We start from the raw sequence: 18,655 nt of genomic DNA on the forward strand, positions 1-18,655 counted from the left end.
AATCACCACCGGCCCACGAGACCGTGGCTTCTGTGGCAGTGGCCCACTCAGTGGCAATACTGGAACCCGTGGGGTATACCTACATATTCCCACCATTCCTCCCTGGCCGCATCGTACAAGCTGCCCCCGGCGCAGACGGCACCCGCGTCGGACCCCCCAATGACTTCAAGGAGCCCCAGGCCCTGCTCAAAAGAGTGGCTGGCTGCCAACCTGAACTTGGAGGTTGAGGAGCTAGCAGAGGAGTCTGACCTCTTTAATGTTATACCCTCCTCCACCCCGGCCTGGGTCGTGTTGCCTGTCCACTCAGGGGTCCTTAAAATTGCCAAGTCTGTGTGGCAGATCCCCTCTTCCATCCCGCCTACCTCCAAGAAGGCAGAAGAGAAGTACTATGTCCCCGCAAAGGGGTTTGAGTATCTGTGTCTCTCCCTCGAGCAGTATCCCCATCAACAAAAGGGACAGGCAGGGACAGGCGAGCCGCTCGCCGAAAAATAAAGATGCCAAAACTCTGGACTTGTTTGGCTGGAAAATTTATTGGAAAGCCAGCCTGCAATTTCGGGTGTTTAACCAGCAGGCCCTGATAGCCAGGTACAACTTCAACCTGTGGGACTCCATCAACAAGTTTAAGGAGGGCCTCCCACAGGACTGAGCCCAGGAGTTCGCCGTCTTGGTGGACGAGGGCAAAGCGGTGGCGAGAGGTACCTTCCAGATAGCCTGGGATCCTATGGACTCAGCGGCCACGGTAGTCGCCTCCGCAGAGGTCATGAGGTGCAGCTCCTGGTTACGGTCCTCTGGGCTGTCCCAGGAGACGCAAACTACCGTTCAGGACCTCCCATTTGAGGGAGCAGGGCTCTCTTTAGAGCTGACAGACACACAACTCCACAGCCTTAAAGACTCCCGTGCCACCCTCCGTTCCTTGGGCCTTCACACCCCTCAGCAGGCTAGAATGCCTTTCCATCCCCCGCCACCTCCGTCAAGGTCCTGGAGTGCCCCCCAGTCCAACTCCTACAAAAAGGAGAGAGACAAAGGATTTAAATGACATCACCCTTCGTCTTCCCATTCTTCCTCCCATCCTGGTTCTTCCAGAGGCCAAGGAAACCAGAAGCAGGGGTTTTGAGGATGCGCGCGAGGATGGCATCCCAGTCACTTCACAGGATCCACACACACCCTGCTCTTTCCTCAAGCGCCTGCACCCTTCCGGTCGGCCTGGTCGTGGCTGAGCTCAGACTGTTGGGTGCTCGACATAGTATCTTCGGGCAATACCTTCAGCGCCTAATATACCAATGCACGAGCGTGGCACTCAAGAGGGAGCTACAGCCCACCCTACAGCCCACCGCTAAGGCAAAAATCTCCAACTGTGCATGTGAGCGCGCACGCATGCATCTAGAATGGAATGGACATGAGTAGTACATCTTGAAGAACAACAGTTACGAAAAGGCAGGTAACCATTTTTTTGGCCTTTTAACTTCTAGGGACTTCATCTTGCACATTCTCAACACCTCATGAAGCACCTAACGCTTTTAAAAAACCTCTCTTTGTTATTTATATAAAATCATTTTAAACTCTTGATTAGTTAAACAGCTATAATCCTTTCAAAATGGATCATTTAGGGGAAAACTCTCATTTTTCCCAAATTAGCTGTTACTACTCAAGAAAGAGAGCTTGCAGTCATCGTGGGTAGTCCCTGAAAACATCTGCTCAATGAGCAGCAGCAATGAAAAAGCTAACAGAATGCAAGAAACCATTCGGAAAGGGATAGATAAGACCGAACATATCATAATGCTGCTATATAAATCCATGGTATGCCCACAACTCGAATACTGCATGCAGTTCTTGTCACCTCATCTCAAAAAAGATATATTAGAATTGGAAAAGGTCCAGAGAAGGGCAACAAAAGTGATTAGGGGTACAACACAGCTTCCATATGAGGACAGATTAAAAATGACTAGGACTGTTTAGCTAAGAAAAGAGATATCTAAGAGGGAATATGATAGAGGTCTACAAAATCATGAATGGTGTGGAGAAAGTGATTAGGGAAGTGTTATTTACCCCTTCACATAACACAAAAACCAGGGGTCACCTGATGAAATTAATAGGCAGCGGGTTTAAAACAAACATAAGGAAGTACTTCTTCACACAGTGCACAGTCAACCTATGGAACTTGTTGCTATAGGAAGTTGTGAAGACCAAAAGTACAACTGGATTCAAAAAAGAATTAAAGGAGTTTACGGAGGACAGGTCCATAAACGGCTATTGGCCAAGATGGTAAGGGACGCAACCTCAAGCTCCGAGTGTCCCTAAACCTCCAACTGCCAGAAGCTAGAACTGGATGATGGGATGGTTCATTCAAAGTTGCCCTATTATGTTTATTCCCTCTGAAGCATCTGGCACAGAGACAGGATACTGAGCTAGATGGACCATTGTTTTGACCTAGTATGGCCATTCTTATGGTGTCTCTACATGGTTCAGGCCAGCTGAACTCTGAGCTGCTAAGTGCATAATACTGTGAGATTTATCACAGCGTGGAAGGCCAAAATTTGCAAACTTGAATGCCTATAATTAGGTACCTAAATCCATGTCTAAATAAGTGTCTGGGGTTTCCAAGATGCCGAGACTCTTCCATTGATCTTTGAAGGTGCATAGCACTTCTGAAAACGGACATGTTTTTCTGCTAGCAGGTGGGCAACAGACTCCTGACACCTCTTATGACTAGGAGTGTACATGTCTTCACTGAGAACCACTCAGCTTTGGCCAAAGATTGGTCATTCCCAACTTGGAACTCTGTTTTCCAGGGGCTAAAACATTGCTTCTGCTATGCTCCCAGCCCTTACTGTCCCTGGCAGCGAGGAATGAGTTTGTGACCTGAACTCTAATCTCTTTTCTATTTTCACACCACCCACTTTGAGAAGGCAGCAGAACATGCTGCTGGGGCAGTCTTAAAAGTTCCCTTTAATGACAGCATTCCATTCCACTTATTCTAATGCTGATGAGCAGCCTGTGGTGTGGCCTTTCAAAAGCACATACTGCAGGCAACCTTGAAGGTGTCTTTAATTCTAGCTAGATATGCAGGCCTGCTGTGAATGGCTGAAACTGAAGAGAGAATATATTCATGTTTTAGATTTTATTATAACTGTCAGAATATTAACACTTAAACAGGTGGCTAGATCCAGGGCCGGCTCCAGGGTTTTTGCCGCCCCAAGTGGCGCAAAAAAAAAAAAAAAAGCCGTGATCGTGATCTGCAGCAGCAATTCGGCGGGAGATCCTTCGCTCCAAGTGGGAGTGAGGGACCGTCCGCCGAATTGCCGGACGTGCCGCCCCTTTCTGGAGTGGCCGCCCCAAGCCCCTGCTTGGCAAGCTGGTGCCTAGAGCCGGCCCTGGCTAGATCTTTTAAAAGTGCATTCTACCCTCTCACTGGAATTCCAGTGCCGAGTATATTCACTTCCTAAATGGTCTTTTGTACCTTCTCTCTGCTTTCCCCTTCCTGTGGTATATGTCCCTTTCAAATCTGATGCCTCTGTTTTTGAGCATTGCACCTTTGATCCTTAGGGCTCTGCCATGGCAGGCATTTTGTCCGAAGTTTTTGAACACACTGTGCTCTCTCTGGGGGACATGGCTTTTGTTCATTCTTCTGTTGTTTTTCATTAATCTAAAATAAGTAATTCAGAATGAAAGTATATGGTTGTTCTTCGTATATGGAAGAGCATAACTCTCCTTCACTCCCCTCCCAGTCTTGTTTGAAAAAGCCTTCATTGTGCATGTGTTGACATGCTTACTGAGATGGAACAATCTCCTCAGTTGCTGCAGACTGCTACAAAGTTTAGGGAATCTCTCCCTCTAATCTGGTTCCTGCTGAGATACAAATGGTTTAGAAACATGCAACTCTTTTTTTATGTGGCCTTTGTCATGAAGGGATGGTTGTTCATGTTTGAAGTAGCCCCACAGTGTGCTAGTGTTGTAGGCCAGGTTTTTTTTTTATGGCTCTCTAACTGAAGTGTATTTAGCTGATGTTACATAACCAGCCAGGCACATGGGACACTCCAAAGAGAACTTGAAATACCAGAGATGGCAAAAACTGGTAAAGCTTTTAGTTGGAAAAAAAAATAATAGAAGGGTAGGATAGGAGTAATAGGAAGGTTAGGCCCAGCGATTTCTGTTGTCACTCTCTTCCCCTCCCATTCAGGGAAGCTACTGAGTGCATTAGAAAATCGGTCTTCTATGTTTTCCAATGATAATGTGTCTAAGTAACGCACAACAAAATGAAGACTCCTTTAATGATGATGCTTGACACGCAATGCTTTACGTGTTCAGGTAATATACTTAATTAAAATGTACCTGGGATGCTGTCATTCAGCTTCACCACTCATCAATCTGTAATGGCTGAACAGGTGGATTAGTGATATTGCACAGTAATAACATTAAAATGGCATTTATCTGGCTAATCTTGGCTTTGTTATATTTGGTAGTTAGGAATATTTAATCTTCTTTTATTTTTTCCATACTAGGTACACTAGAGCCCCACTTGTCGGGCTTACTCTGGACAGCTATGCTGATATCTTTGGCCATAGTTATAGCTCTTCCTAAGCCCCATGGTATCCGAGCTTTAATAGCTTCTACGATATTACGACTAATATTTTCAGTGGGTTTGCAGCCTACTTTATTTCTTCTGGGTGCATTCAATGTAAGTATCATGTAGGTTTTCATTTAAATTCTCTTGCATTTTACATAAGAATTTCTTATCCACTCGTGAAAATACCAGACTCTAAATACTCAGTCCAGAACATTGTGGAGTAATTGGTGTAAAAAGTTATTCCCTAATTGGATTGGGGCTCTTCTTTAAAAATAGAATCGCTGTGCTGTGCTTCTGTTTTGGAAGTTTGAGCTCCAATGTGGCTCTCTGCTTTGTCACACTCTAGTGACAGCTCCCAGCTCAGCTAGAAATGTTAAGAAATCTCTGTGACCCTACAGTACTTTAAATTGTTTGCTCAAACCCTTCTCTTGTTCAGTCGCTAAGCTACAGAAGATGGGAGTTTGTAAGATTTATCAAATAAGTGTACCAAATGCTTGTAGCTTACCTGGCAGTCAAAAGTAGGACATTGAGCAGTTTGCTGCAGAGCAAACATGCAACTTCAGTAAGACTCAAATTCAAACATTTGTGGTCTGCAGGCAGAAGGGGTCTACCAAGTGAGCCGAAAGGAAGCTTCTCTTTGACTAAGCTGTGCGAAGGTTCTATCTCCTGGGTGTCTTTTTGTGTATATATTACATAAGTACCTTAAAGCAGACAATTGAATTACATGTCTTGTTATCTGAATATGTTCACAGTGCCACATATATGCCAATATGTTAGCCAGTCGACAATGGTATTATTATTATTATTATTATTATTTGTTGTGGTAATGCTGAACAGTTCCATTTGTGGTTGGGGAACCATTGATATTGGCATTGCTGTGTCCTGATTACTATATACCCAATCTAAAAATAGTTGGGTGATGGGAACCTGGATTATTTTCTTACTAACAACTTACACTAACAAGTGTCTCAGAAAGGTAAGTGCTTCTGTTCCAAGGAGCTGTTTGTTTTAGGCCGATGCATTTTTGAGTGAGAAGTTAGTTTTACACTATTTTTTAAAAAGTCTTACCTCTTCCAACTGGGTGATTTGTTTTTGCAATCTCAAATATGTAGATGTATTCAGTCACAATTGAAAAGATTTTGTGTGTACATGTTATAAGGGCCAGTTTTTTTGCTCTTGGGTCAATTTAGATTGGGCTGTATAGATAGACGTAACTGAGGGCAGAGTCTGACCTGAATGTGTAAATCACTCAATAATTCTACAAGTCCGTATTGCAGTTGTTGATAGAAACATGTTGCTGAATTGCTACTGACTTAGAGTCTGCAATTGTCAGGCATAGGTTGCACACTATAGCTAACCTTTACTGTAATTATCTCCTTAGGTTTGTAATAAAATAATTTTCCTGATGAGTTTTGTGGGTAACTGTGGAACATTCACTAGAGGATACAAGGCAATGATCCTGGATGTGGAATTCCTTTATCATCTGCTATACCTTCTTATTTGTGCTATGGGGCTCTTCGTACATGAATTTTTCTATAGTTTGTTGGTAGGTATTCATCATCTCTTTTGAAGCGCTGTCTGTGTTTTTCTAAAGCCACCATCGCAGTAGTATCTAGAAGACATAAATGTGTCACTGTACAATCTACCCAAAAATAGAACCTAGGTTTTCCACTTCCAGTGTGGCTGCTGTCCTTGGTGGGGTTGCTTTTTAGTGCTAGATCTTTTCAGGAGACCAAACTCATGCTGTTTTAGCTTGAGAGCTTACTGGGGGGGGGACTCGCACTGCCCCTGTGCTACTCCTGTTCTCCTTACCTGAGAGATAAATGGAAGACTTGTAATTTCTTCTACTCCAGTACCATACACAAGCAGGGCACATTGCTTTATTGTAATTTAAAATGTGGGATTTCTGAATGTGTACAATTGCAAAGAGGACTAATTTACAAGTATTTCCCTGTTTCGGGCCCCATTCCCAGACAACTCAAGTATTGGGGAAAGGATAAAAGCAGATTCCTTTGGCTAAATGTGCAATTTCTTAGCTTGCCTAGACTATATAATTTGTCTCTGGTTCTAAGGTTAAATAATAAATTGGCTTCAAATATTCTCAAAGTAACATTGATACCAGGTGAAGTATCCAAGTCTCACCTAAGTCACCAGTGGGCACTACCCAGATCAGAAAACTCAGTACAAAATCTGGCACAGATAGTACATAAATGGTAGCTACTTCAGGAGAAATCCTGGCGGGAACAAGAGGCAGATTGTTCTGCAAGGCGAGTGATGCTTCCCCAGTGTCAGAAGCTGTACCAGTGACTTAGTGAGTTTGGGTGCTTAGTATATTTGGGAGCCTTTTTCTAATCTCTGACCATGATTCCAAGCCCTGGGGAGTGACCGGGATCCCTTGCCTAAGCCTTCCCATTAGGTGCAGAGCCTACAATGCATGACGTAATACTGTTCAAAGTGTGTCGTGAACAAGTATGTCTATAGCAGGCAGGTGTCAATTTCTAAACAAGCCCCTACTTAGTTGCTGCCTGCTACATCATTCTGTATCTGTTTTCAATTGTTTCCTTTATTCCTTTATGGAAAAATTGGGAAACGTGGTTTTACTGCCACAAATGTGTCATCTGTGTATGACAGTTTACTCTTCTAGCATACAAATCTGCAATCTGATGACAAGGAAATGTATGAAAGGGACAGTAGCTTTCTGCAGACCTCATATGACCTCTCTTCAGAGTTCTTTAGAGGGATATGCATAGGGTAAGCGGGTGGAGGGCGGGAGTTGGAGTGAGGGTTTTTTTGCCCTCTCATATTTTAACATTTATTTTGTCCCATCATTCAATAACTGACTGTTCCATGTCCTGTCGGCGATAGGATAGATTTAGAAGAATGGGAAGTGACGGAAGTATTTATGTCCATAAGGAAACTAAGACAAAACCCGGAAAAGATTAACCCACCACCATAAATCCAGCCTTTCCCAAAACCCCTTAGTTTAAGCATGTCGTCTTTCTTTATTTTTTTAATTGACGTTTAAAGAGACCTGCCAACTTTAACTTCTGAAGTAGGTTGTACTTTTCAGTTTGGTGCTGAAAAGAGAGAATGTGAAGTACAGATCATCAATTAGATGGTTACTTTAAAAAAAAAAAAAAAGTGTATTGGGAATGGGTAATGTAAAATCAGTCGGGTGGTTGTGCCATTCCATTTAGTTAGTAGGTGATGCTCCAGAATTCTAAATTAACTATCTATCTGCTTTAAAAAAGGGCAAACTTTAAAACATTGGAATTAGATTATTTACATCCTACTCTGCATTGCCCCAAAATGTAACATGCCATCAGTTTTGTTAGCAGGAAACGTATGAAACAGCTTGACCTGCCCCTTTTTTCCAGCTTTTTGACTTGGTGTACAGAGAAGAGACCTTGCTGAATGTCATTAAAAGTGTCACTCGCAATGGACGTTCCATCATCCTGACTGCTGTTCTTGCTCTTATCTTGGTTTACCTGTTCTCGATAGTGGGGTACCTGTTCTTCAAAGATGACTTTATCCTGGAAGTAGATAAGCTGCCTAATGAAACGTTATTGCCAGGTTGGTATTGGACATTTTAACTGTGCAAGGTTGAAAAGCATAAAGGGCTTGCTCCTGCACAGCTTGCAGGGGGTACTCGACACCTGATAGGATTGAGTACAGATGTAGTTCCGGTAAAAGATGCTTTCCAAATGAGAAATTGGGTGATGCAAATGGCATTTCTAATGTTGTGTAAACTAATGCCAAGACCCGTCTCCCCTAAAAAAGGAGACAGCATTTAAACTTTCCTTTTTGCATACATTAGAGATTTCTTACAGTGCATGATGTGACAGTCGAGATAATCCAATTCAGCTAAACGTAGCTTCTGCCCTGAGTTAATTGCAGGCATACTAGAGGCAGGGCAGAAGCTACATTTAGCTGAATTGGATTATCTCGACTGTCATATCCCTCCATCTGTGAAGTTTACATCCTGCCTTGGTTAGGCAGAGCCTAAATGTGTTTTGGCAAAAGCCCACTCATTCTCCCAGGCTTTAACTGGTGAGGTTGCGGGTTTCAAATACTGGGAGAGCCTGCAAGTTAACTTATGCGATTTGGACAGTTTATTTTTGCTTTTAATGGTGGGTTTAATTCTACAACAATCAAAATAGAAACATCAATAACAAAATAAATACAAATGAAAGGGAGTGTGAAGGTGCTCCTGTGAGCTCAAGCTATATGCTTTTCCTCTATTCGTTTTCTCAGTTTGCATTCAGAATATTAACCTCCACCAAATACTTGCTTTAGGTTTAACTTGCTTTAGCAAGTTTTTTTTTTTTCTTCTGAATTAAGATTTGGTCATTGCAAGTAAAATGTTGCTTTCCATTAAACAGGCAGCTTAGTGATTGAGGTGTACAGATAGAACAGCAAATAACCTTATTAACAAGGCACTTCATTTTTTTTTCCTCTAAAGCTTAAACTATTCAGAAAAGCATTGCTTGATCTTCTTGCTACTAGACATTATTTTTTACCATTTATCAGATTAGAGGTCAAGAACTAAATGACACTTTGCTTCAACTTTTCCACACAGTTGATCTCAATGCCAGGGACATCTCATTATCTGTAACACCTGATAAACTTGCACTGCATGATGAATGCAACTTTTTGAGACACCTTGAAACCATGTCTGCTGAACATAGTGTATCATAACAATTTCAACTACTTCATGAACTTTGGGGCTGAGCATCGTGTACAATAATTGTATGGCGTTTGGTCCTAGTGCACAGAAATAGAAAGCATTTTATTTTGTCCTTCATTTAAACATTGTTAAATAACTAGATGCAAGAGTTTAATTGGACTCTAAGGCTTGGTCTACACTAAACCCCCAAATCGAACTAAGGTACGCAACTTCAGCTACGTTATTCACGTAGCTGAAGTTGCGTACCTTAGTTCGAACTTACCACGGTCCAGACCCGGCAGGCAGGCCCCCCCGTCGACTCTGCGTACTCCTCGCGGCGAGCAGGATTACCGGAGTCAACGGGGAGCACTTCTGAGTTCGATTTATCGCGTCCAGACAAGACGCGATAAATCGAACCCAGAAGTTCGATTGCCTGCCGCCGAACCAGCGCGTAAGTATAGACAAGCCCTAACTTTCAAATCTCAGTGGAAAAATCTTTCACAGGAATACACGCATGTTACTTAGTGCAGACTCAGTTCATATTACAGTGGTTAACACCTGTGGTTCAGTTATGTAAAAACTGAAGCAATGTTAAAGGATATTTTTTGATGCCACAACTTGCATTTTTGTAGACCATACAGAAGCTGGTGATACCATGACTGGGGAGTTCCTGTATTCAGATGTATGTAGAGCAGGCAATGGGGAAAACTGTTCTTCAGTCATTCCTTCAGAAGGTAGGTGACTTTCAGTACTGAACTCTTACACCACAGCTTTAATTTTCACTCTGTTCTTGCCAAGTATCTTAAATTTAAAAAACTTGTATAATTAAACCAGGCAGAATAAAGATATCAGGGGCGCATCTGATTTGAGGGAGGATTAACTTATCCCACCTTCCCATTAACGTAAATATCTTTTGGTACATGAAATACTGTGTGTAAACTAGAAATACTTACTTTATTGCAATGGGATTGCTTAGTACTGAACTGAATTGAAACATGTTGTGTTTTGAACTGCCTTGCCTTATGAGTTTGAGAGGGGAAAAAGTGATGCAGCTCGTCCTCTTTGTAAAATCCTAAAGCTTGCAACAACAGATCAACAATTCTGACCTCAGAAGTTGGTCTCTGAATTTACGAGCATCTTCCAATGTTAGTGTGAAAAGATGCAGTCAAATATAAATGCATTGGTGGTGACAGTATTCTAACTATTTAGTGAAGGAATACATTTTTAATATTGTTTTGGACTATTAAGAAATAATAAACAGAATAAATACATAAAATGGTGGGGGGGGGGTTAAAAAGAGAAAAAATAAATATGTTGGGCATGAAGTATAGCTGTATGTTTGTCCAATCATGTATGGTACAATGATCAGCCTTAAATTGAATCATGAAATATTTTGTCTTATTTTCTACATGTTAAATTTACTTCCTTGCTGAGATTAATGGTACTGGCTGTGAGATGCAGACAATGTTGGTATTTTTCATTCAAATAAAGTATTTGTTTCAAAGGTCAATGATGGCCGAGAGCCCATCTTCTAAAGAGGAAATGTCTGTTTGCTCTAACGTGCCCTATGATAAATTTAAGTAACGGAACAGATACAAAAATAGTTCCTTCTAGTCTTTCCTGGCTGTAGGAGGCAGGGGATGATTTTGGTGGTCTTCACATACTTTATTTGCAAAAAGACACCGGAAACTTGATAATGTCAGAGTTCAGGTTGATATCTGTTAATATCAATGCTTGTCTACAGCCAGAGGTGGATGTGATGCACAAATCTCTGATCACCTCCCTAATGTTTGGAGATGTCTAGACACAACATTTTGATTCAGGCCCATCTTTAACATTTAATATTGTAATAACTGCACATGCATTTTTATTATCATAGCAAAGATGTGGAGGGTTTTTTAATAGTCTGTTTTTGCAGAATACTCATAATTCGTTCTGGAGCTTCCAGAATCAAAATGCATGAATTAGGAATGCAAAGAACAAACTCTGAAGTTATAGCCAAACTGGTAAAAGTTGGTGGAAAAAGACGTTTGTTCCTTTCAAATAAAATACGGATTCCATAGTTAGTAATGGCACCTTAGCCATTTGAAGTGCAAGAGACAAAGGTTTCCTTTCAGAGCGTAGCTCAAGGCCTGTCCAATCATTCCTCTGTCAAATACCAGGCGATAGCATATGAACAAAAACTTTGCCCTCAGAAAGCCCTGGTTCTATATAAACAGGTATCTGGTAAGCTAAAGTTGTGCATGGCAACAGAATGGGAAAGAGAATTTAGCCAACTCCGCACGAAACTAGAAACAGAATTTTTGGTGGTGGGAAGAGGAGAGACACAACTGAGCCAACAATGGAGACCAGCTGAACAGCTGCTGTTCTGTTCCTAGCTAACAAGTGCTGCTGTGGTGAGCTACATGGTTTATTAGATACACATGGTTAGAGTCATATGATTGTTTTTAAAGGGAGAGAAGAAAACTCCCAGCAAGAGACGATTCAAAAAATGAGAATTATTTAAAACATATCTTCTTGCCTTTTAAACCTGTCTTTGCTTCCTCTGTTAATAGAGCTGATATCTAAAGGAGAAATTGAGGAAGAGGATAAAGAGCATACGTGCGAGACACTGCTGATGTGCATTGTTACTGTACTGAGTCATGGGCTCAGGAGTGGGGGTGGAGTAGGAGATGTGCTCAGGAAACCATCCAAAGAGGTAAATTAACACTGCATGGGGGAGGAAAAGGGAGATCTAGTTTTATTGAAGAGAATGTTGTGTACTGTGTATTAAACATATTATGCATATGTTACTAAATAGAAGGGACCATAGTTCCTTTCCATTTAATATGGTTAAATCTCTGCAATAACCAATAAGTCAAGCAATGGCACATCTGAAATGAGCTTCCAGCTATTTGACCTGCATTATGATGATGATGATTATTAATAATATTTTAGGGTAGTGCCTAACGACCAACCAAAAATGGAGCCCCATTGTGCTAGGGGCAGTACAAACACAGAGTAGCAGAAAGTTCCTGCCCTGAAGAGCTTACAGTCTAAATAGACAAGACAGATTCAGGAGGAAAATATAGAACCCACAACCAGAATGAAATGTTATGTATGTTCCATGGTTGTGTGGGGGAGGCGATTAGCTAAATTGAAAGAAGAGGAAGGAGAATCCTCTTCTGTGATTCTATGGGATGATTTAGCTGGGGGTTGGACTAGATGACCTCCTGACGTCTCTTCCAACCCTAATCTTCTATGATTCTATGGGACAGAGCAAGAGAGAAAAGAAGGTAAGAGAAGCAGGGGAGCTCCAAGGCTAATGTTTTCCCTCTCCTCCCTTACAAAAACAGCCAATCAGCACAGGGCACAGAAAGTCCAATCAGAACTGCAGAAAGGGCTCTGAATTTCCAAAGGTCCCTGCTTTGGCTGCTTTGCAGCAGTTCCTAATGGCTGGAGTCTCTGGCTGGTTCCTCCTTACAGTTTTAAACTCCAGGCCACATGATAGCGGGGAGAGAGTGACCCCAGAGTGGTAGGGGTTAGAGGCCTTCCTGTACTTTTCTGGACCCATGGGGGTGTTGGGAGAGGGGTAGCCACCAACTGGACCCCATTTCACTCCCTCTCCCCAGTGCAGCAGTCCCTGCTTTGTCTGTATCAGATGTCGGAGAACAGAACTATTTATTTACACCATATTTTTTAACGATCCCCTAGTATTCAGCCTGATTTCAGGTAAAATTTCCAAAACCTTGTAAGTCCTAAATAGAAGTTAAGCTCCTAAGTGATTTAGATCCTTTTGAAAAGGGATAAACAGTGAGGTGGCAAAATTTTCAGATGATACAAAATTATTCAAGATAGTGAAGTCCAAAGTGTGAAGAGTTACAAAAGGGTCTCACAAAACTGGGTGAGTGGGCAAGAAATATATAGAATATAAAATGATGGAGTCTAAATTAGCTGTTATCACTTAAGAGATCTTGGAGTCATTGTGGATAGTTCTCTGAAAACATCCACTCAATGTGCAGCGGCAGCCAAAAAAGCTAACAGAATGTTGAGAATCATTAGGAAAGGGACAGATAATAAGACAGAAAATATCATACTGCCTCTCTCTAAATCTATGCTATGCCCACATCATAAGTACTGCATGCATAATTCATGCAGATATGGTCTCCCCATCTCAAAAAAGATATATTGGAATTGGAATAGGTACAGAAAAGGGCAACAAAAATGATTAGGGGTATGGAACAGCTTCCATATGAGCAGAGATTAATAAGACTGGAACTTTTCAGCTTGGAAAAGAGACGACTGAGGGGGGATATGATAGAGGTCTATAAAATCATGACTGATGTGGAGAAAATTAAAAAAGGAAGTGTTGTTTACTCCTCATAACACAAGAACTAAGGGTCACCAAATAAAATTAATAGGCAGCAGGTTTGAAACAAACAAAAGAAAGTATTTCTTCAGAGAACAGTCAACCTGTGGAACACTCTGCCAGAGGATGTTGTGAAGTCCAAGACTATAACAGGGTTCAAAAAAGAACTAGATAAGTTCATGGAGGATAGGTCAGGATGGGCAGGAATGGTGTCCCTAGCCTCTGTTTGCCAGAAGCCGAGAATGGGCGACGGGATAGATCACTTGATGATTATCTGTTCTGTTCATTCCCTCTGAAGCACCTGGCATTGGTCACTGTCAGAAGACAGGATACTGGGCTAGGTGAACCTTTGGTCTGACCCAATATGGCCATTCTTATGTTCTTAAAATGTGAGATAGGCATCTGTTTGAAGGCTAGAAGAGGTATTCGTGAAAGACTTCTTTCAGGATGTGGTCCCCATTGAGCATGGGTTGTAGTTGTTTAATTATAACCCTTATGAGTTCCAGTGTGGGGTGGTAGGTGACAACTAGGGTTGTGCAGTAGGAGGGGTTTTTATTTCTGTATTGAAGTAGGTTTTCTCAGGGTGGCCCATTCCATGATACAATCTAGTTCTCTGGTGGAGTGTCCTTATTTGGTGAAGGTGGTTTGAAATGTATTAAGATATATATCTTGGACTTTCTCCTTGGAGCAAATTCCATTGTATCTGAGTGCTTGGCTATAGATAACAGATTTCTTGATGTGTTTGGGGTGGTTACTGGATTTGTGATGGTAGGTGTGGTGAACTGTGGGTTTCTTGTATGTAGTTGTCTGTAGGATTCCATTGTTGAAGCTGATTGTTGGTATCCAGGAAGTTGATGCTGGTGTGGGAGTGTTCTAAAAAGAGTTTAATGGATGGGTGATGGTTGTTGAAGTTGTGGTGGAAATCTGTGAAGGCGTTTGTCATCTGTCCAGAGAATGAAAATATCATTAACATATCTCAGGTATATCATTGATTTTTGTGGTGCATTTGTCCAAAAATTCTTCCTCAATGTGGCCCATGAAGAGGTTGGCATACTGAGAAACCAGCCTAATACCCATGGATGTTCCTATGGTTTGGACAAAGTGCTTGTTGTTGAATGTAAAACTATTATTGTTGAGGATGAAATGGATGAGTTTGGCAATGTGTTGGGGTGGATAGCTGAGTGGTGTCCATGTCTTGTAGATATTTGAGGCAGGCAGTGATGTTGTCATTGTGAGGGATATTGGTGCATAGGGAAGTGACATCTATGGTGGCAAAGGCAGTGTTCTGAGGGAGGTTGTTAATGTTGCAGAATTTGTGTAAGAAGTTGATTGTGTCCTGGAGGAAGCTGCTGGTCCTTTGTGTGCTGAGTGGTTTGAGGATGATTTCCATGAGTCCCAGTATTCCTTCAGTAAGAGTGTGGTACCCAGATACAACAAGCTGCCTGGGTTCCCCTGTTTGTGTATCTTGGGAAGCATGGAGAAGGACCCTGGGGGTAAGGGATGAATGGTTGCAGAGTTTTTCTTGGAGTTGCTTGGGGAAAGATTTGATGATATCCTTAAATTCCTGGGTAAACTGTGGTGTGGGGTTTTCTTTAAGTTTTTTATAGTCGGTGGTGTCAGAGTTCAGGTTAGTTTAATTAAATTCCAAGTGAATTAAAGTAAACTGAATTAAGGCCACTTCAGTTTTGAATCAGAGCAACCACACCAGGTTTTAATGCGGTTTAACTAACCCACTTTAAATTTGTGCCTTCAGTTAATTTGGATTAACTTCCCTGAGTGGCCCCTTGTAGACAAACCCATAGAGTACATCTACGCTACAACAAAAGACCTATGGCATGGCCATGACTGTCCCAGGTCAGCTGCCTCAGGCTGGAGCTGCGAAGCTATAAAATTGTGGTGCAGTCATTCAGGCTTGAGCTAGCGCCTGGGCTCCAGGACCCCGCTGCTAGGGGGGACCCGGCCTCTGAGATTCAGTGCCTTCATTTTTTTTTTTTTTTTAACCGCAATGTAGACACATATCCTTAGATCCTTAGATGCTTTTGAAAATTTTACTCTTTATCAGTAGTAAAACAGGCACTGGGGAGCCTAACAAAACTTTGTTCCTTGTTTTAGCTAATTAAGAGAATATATGTGGTTATTAGTATGTATAATAAAAACAACCTGTCAAAGGAATGTCAAGAGTTGATCAGGAATAGAAGGAATAAATAACAAGACATGGATGAGTACAGGGTAGATAACGAAGAGGGAAAAAGAACAGGAATACTTGTGGCACCTTAGAGACTAACAAATTTATTAGAGCATAAGCTTTCGTGGACTACAGCCCACTTCTTCGGATGCATAAGAGACTTGCAGATAATGGGTAGGGGAGAACTGATCCCATGGAGATCGTATCCTATCACTGATGTTGATGTTTTTCTTGTTAGTAATTTAGGATTTTTGTTTTATGATAATAGAGAATTTAAAATATTAAATTTAATCATTGGAAGACTTCACAGATTTGTGTTCTGAAGTAGGGAATCTCAAGAGGTGAGATGGTGGATTGATACAATATTGGTGGTGAGCTGAAAGAGAGAACTGTCATGGTAAGTGTCAGGGTTAACTTTTTAAAATATTTGTCTTACAGGAACCACTCTTTGCTGCTAGAGTGATATACGATCTCCTGTTCTTCTTCATGGTGATCATTATTGTCCTTAATCTGATTTTTGGTGTTATTATTGACACCTTTGCTGATTTAAGGAGTGAAAAGCAGAAGAAAGAAGAAATTTTAAAAACAACTTGCTTTATTTGTGGTAAGCATTTGCTTTAGAGCTAGCAGCTGATCTGTCCTAACCCAAAGATAGCTGCAGGCAGCTTTCCCACGAAGTTATAAGGCTTTGGGAATCCGGAATCCTACAGTGCTGGTAGACCCTACATAGCGTTCTTCAACTAGCTGTCATTCTCGGCTACTACACCTACTTCCTCTTTCAGGATCTGCTGAGAGCTCATCATTCTCTCCTCTTAAAGTAGAGAATCCTGATTGAGAGCATCTTCTGTGTTGTCTTTGCTATTGGGAGGAGAATTTGTATTGCTTGTAGAGTTTGAGGAACTTGGCATAAGGAAAAGAGATTGGGAATAGGAGTATGTTGTTTATATACCACTCTCCTAAAGTATACTTCATCTGGCTTGTTTCGTGTTTCACCTGAGTTTTAGACAACAGTTTTATGTTGGAGCATTAGATAAACTAAAATGGATCATGTTTCCAAAGATGCTGGATGATTTCTGTAAAGCACCTGGTTTTGAATGCACTGAAGTGAAAAGTTAAACTATTGAGACTGTGAGGCCAAAGTGGTTAAATTACATGGCAATACATAAGTTACATAAATGTATATAGTGATGTATAAGTATCACTTAAGTTTGTTGCAAATTAGTTGCTGTGCTTTGCATAACTTTATTTCAAAAAGAGGATATTTTAATGAGATGATGTTTGTTGCATATCATAGCTAGCTAGCTTCACCATGACTTTTCTAGTATGTGTAATAAATAGAAGTGGTACAATTCCTACTGAGCATTGTTTTCCCATATAATGCCCTTTCTAGGGAGTTAATCCCAGTGACACTGTTTTATTCAAGAATATATTTAATTGTTAATGCATAAATGCCCCAAACTGTATGTTTCTTTCTACTCAGAACTCACATTATGCAAGAGTTGCTAAACACCTAATAGGGATGTGCGATCTCTCTTTTAGGTTTGGAAAGAGACAAGTTTGATAACAAGACAGTCACGTTTGAAGAGCATATTAAAGAAGAGCACAATATGTGGCACTACTTGTGCTTTATCGTGTTAGTAAAAGTAAAAGATTCAACAGAGTATACTGGACCAGAAAGTTATGTGGCAGAAATGATCAAGGTGAGATTGAAGCACTTTCCCCAAATCAGATTAATGTATATGGTCTATATTTGTTTAGTAAATACATGCAGTCTGCATATTTGTGTAAGAATTTGAGGAACAGAAGACTTGTCCTACCAAAACAGACTACCGTAATGCAGTATTTTACCTTCTAGAAATGTCCCCTTAATCAGAGAATATATCTGAAGCATAAGATAAAGGTAGAGATTTTTGTAAGAGGATTAACTCCAAAGAAAGATTTTGCTGAATGGACTACTGACTGCACCTCATTGCAGGTTTCAATCCATGTATGGTAAATTGATGGTTAATACTAAAATTGTGCAGGCAGTAAGGCTTGGGGGTTTCTGGATGTGTGTGAACTGCAGCGCAGTAGTTACAGAATAGTCTGCATCTTCATACCTGTGGTTTCTAAGTCTCTAAAGTATTCACATGAGTGCCAAGTGGATAGCTGTAAATTAGTAAAGTCTACCTAGTCTCTGTGGTTTAGACCAATTGCCTAGGTTGAAGGGAAGACCATTCTGTTCTGAAACCTAATGTACCATAGTTTAAAAGAGAACATTTTCACCTCAGGTTGGGAGAAGTGTCTGTAATGTAACATGCATGTAAAACCTGTCTCATAGCAAAGTATCCTGAACTGACCTCTAAGACTTCTTGTCTTCTAAGTTTAGTTATTAAAGTAATAAACCAAAATTAATGTCCGCTCATTTGCACAGCCTTTAGATGAGCAAATTAAATGCCTTGTCTTTGCCAAACTGCAGGTTCAGAGCCCCTGGAACTATGCCCTCTGCCTCTAAATTCTAATTACTGATTTGTCTCCCTGCTCCTAACTGGTTAGCAAGAGCTCCTGCTGATTTCTAAGAGTACAGTTAGTTATAGTTCTTTACTTGTTTTCACCTTCATGAATTATTTTTGTGTATAGACAGTGCCGTGTGACTTGGGGGTCTCATTTATTTTTACAGTCCTTTTTCCATAAAGGTACAATATACCTTTAAATATAAATCCCACCGAGGTCTCTCTGAGGTGGTACATGTTACTTCAGGGTCACTGAAGTCTACGTCCTACTTCTGGATTTCTTCCTCTGTAATGAGGGCTTAAAGAAATCTTGTGAGCAATCACCTGATAGAGGATTAGCACAGTGAGATAGCAGAGCACTTCACTGCAGCTGTCAGAAGGCTGCCTTGATTATATTGTT

At 41.2% G+C, this 18,655-nt stretch overlaps 1 protein-coding gene and 1 long non-coding RNA gene across 9 annotated transcripts in view; one reads left to right on the top strand and one right to left on the bottom strand.

Annotated features, from left to right (window-relative positions):
* Nucleotides 1–18,655, top strand: part of ITPR1 (inositol 1,4,5-trisphosphate receptor type 1) — a 256,740-nt gene that overhangs the window by 216,969 nt on the left and 21,116 nt on the right. For all 8 annotated transcript variants that reach the window (XM_065552919.1, XM_065552920.1, XM_065552923.1 and 5 more), the window contains 7 exons: nucleotides 4,500–4,675; nucleotides 5,946–6,110; nucleotides 7,942–8,137; nucleotides 9,863–9,964; nucleotides 11,786–11,928; nucleotides 16,202–16,367; nucleotides 17,303–17,463. In XM_065552919.1, the coding sequence (XP_065408991.1) occupies nucleotides 4,500–4,675; nucleotides 5,946–6,110; nucleotides 7,942–8,137; nucleotides 9,863–9,964; nucleotides 11,786–11,928; nucleotides 16,202–16,367; nucleotides 17,303–17,463 (1,109 nt within the window). The remainder of the gene's footprint in view (nucleotides 1–4,499; nucleotides 4,676–5,945; nucleotides 6,111–7,941; nucleotides 8,138–9,862; nucleotides 9,965–11,785; nucleotides 11,929–16,201; nucleotides 16,368–17,302; nucleotides 17,464–18,655) is intronic.
* The window catches only part of LOC135972832 (uncharacterized), a 47,842-nt gene continuing 35,243 nt past the window's right edge, over nucleotides 6,057–18,655 (bottom strand). The window contains exon 3 of the long non-coding RNA XR_010589394.1: nucleotides 6,057–6,176. This is a non-coding gene — a long non-coding RNA (uncharacterized LOC135972832). The remainder of the gene's footprint in view (nucleotides 6,177–18,655) is intronic.

This window comes from Chrysemys picta, chromosome 7, assembly GCF_011386835.1.
Source record: "Chrysemys picta bellii isolate R12L10 chromosome 7, ASM1138683v2, whole genome shotgun sequence".
Classification (NCBI taxonomy): domain Eukaryota; kingdom Metazoa; phylum Chordata; order Testudines; family Emydidae; genus Chrysemys; species Chrysemys picta.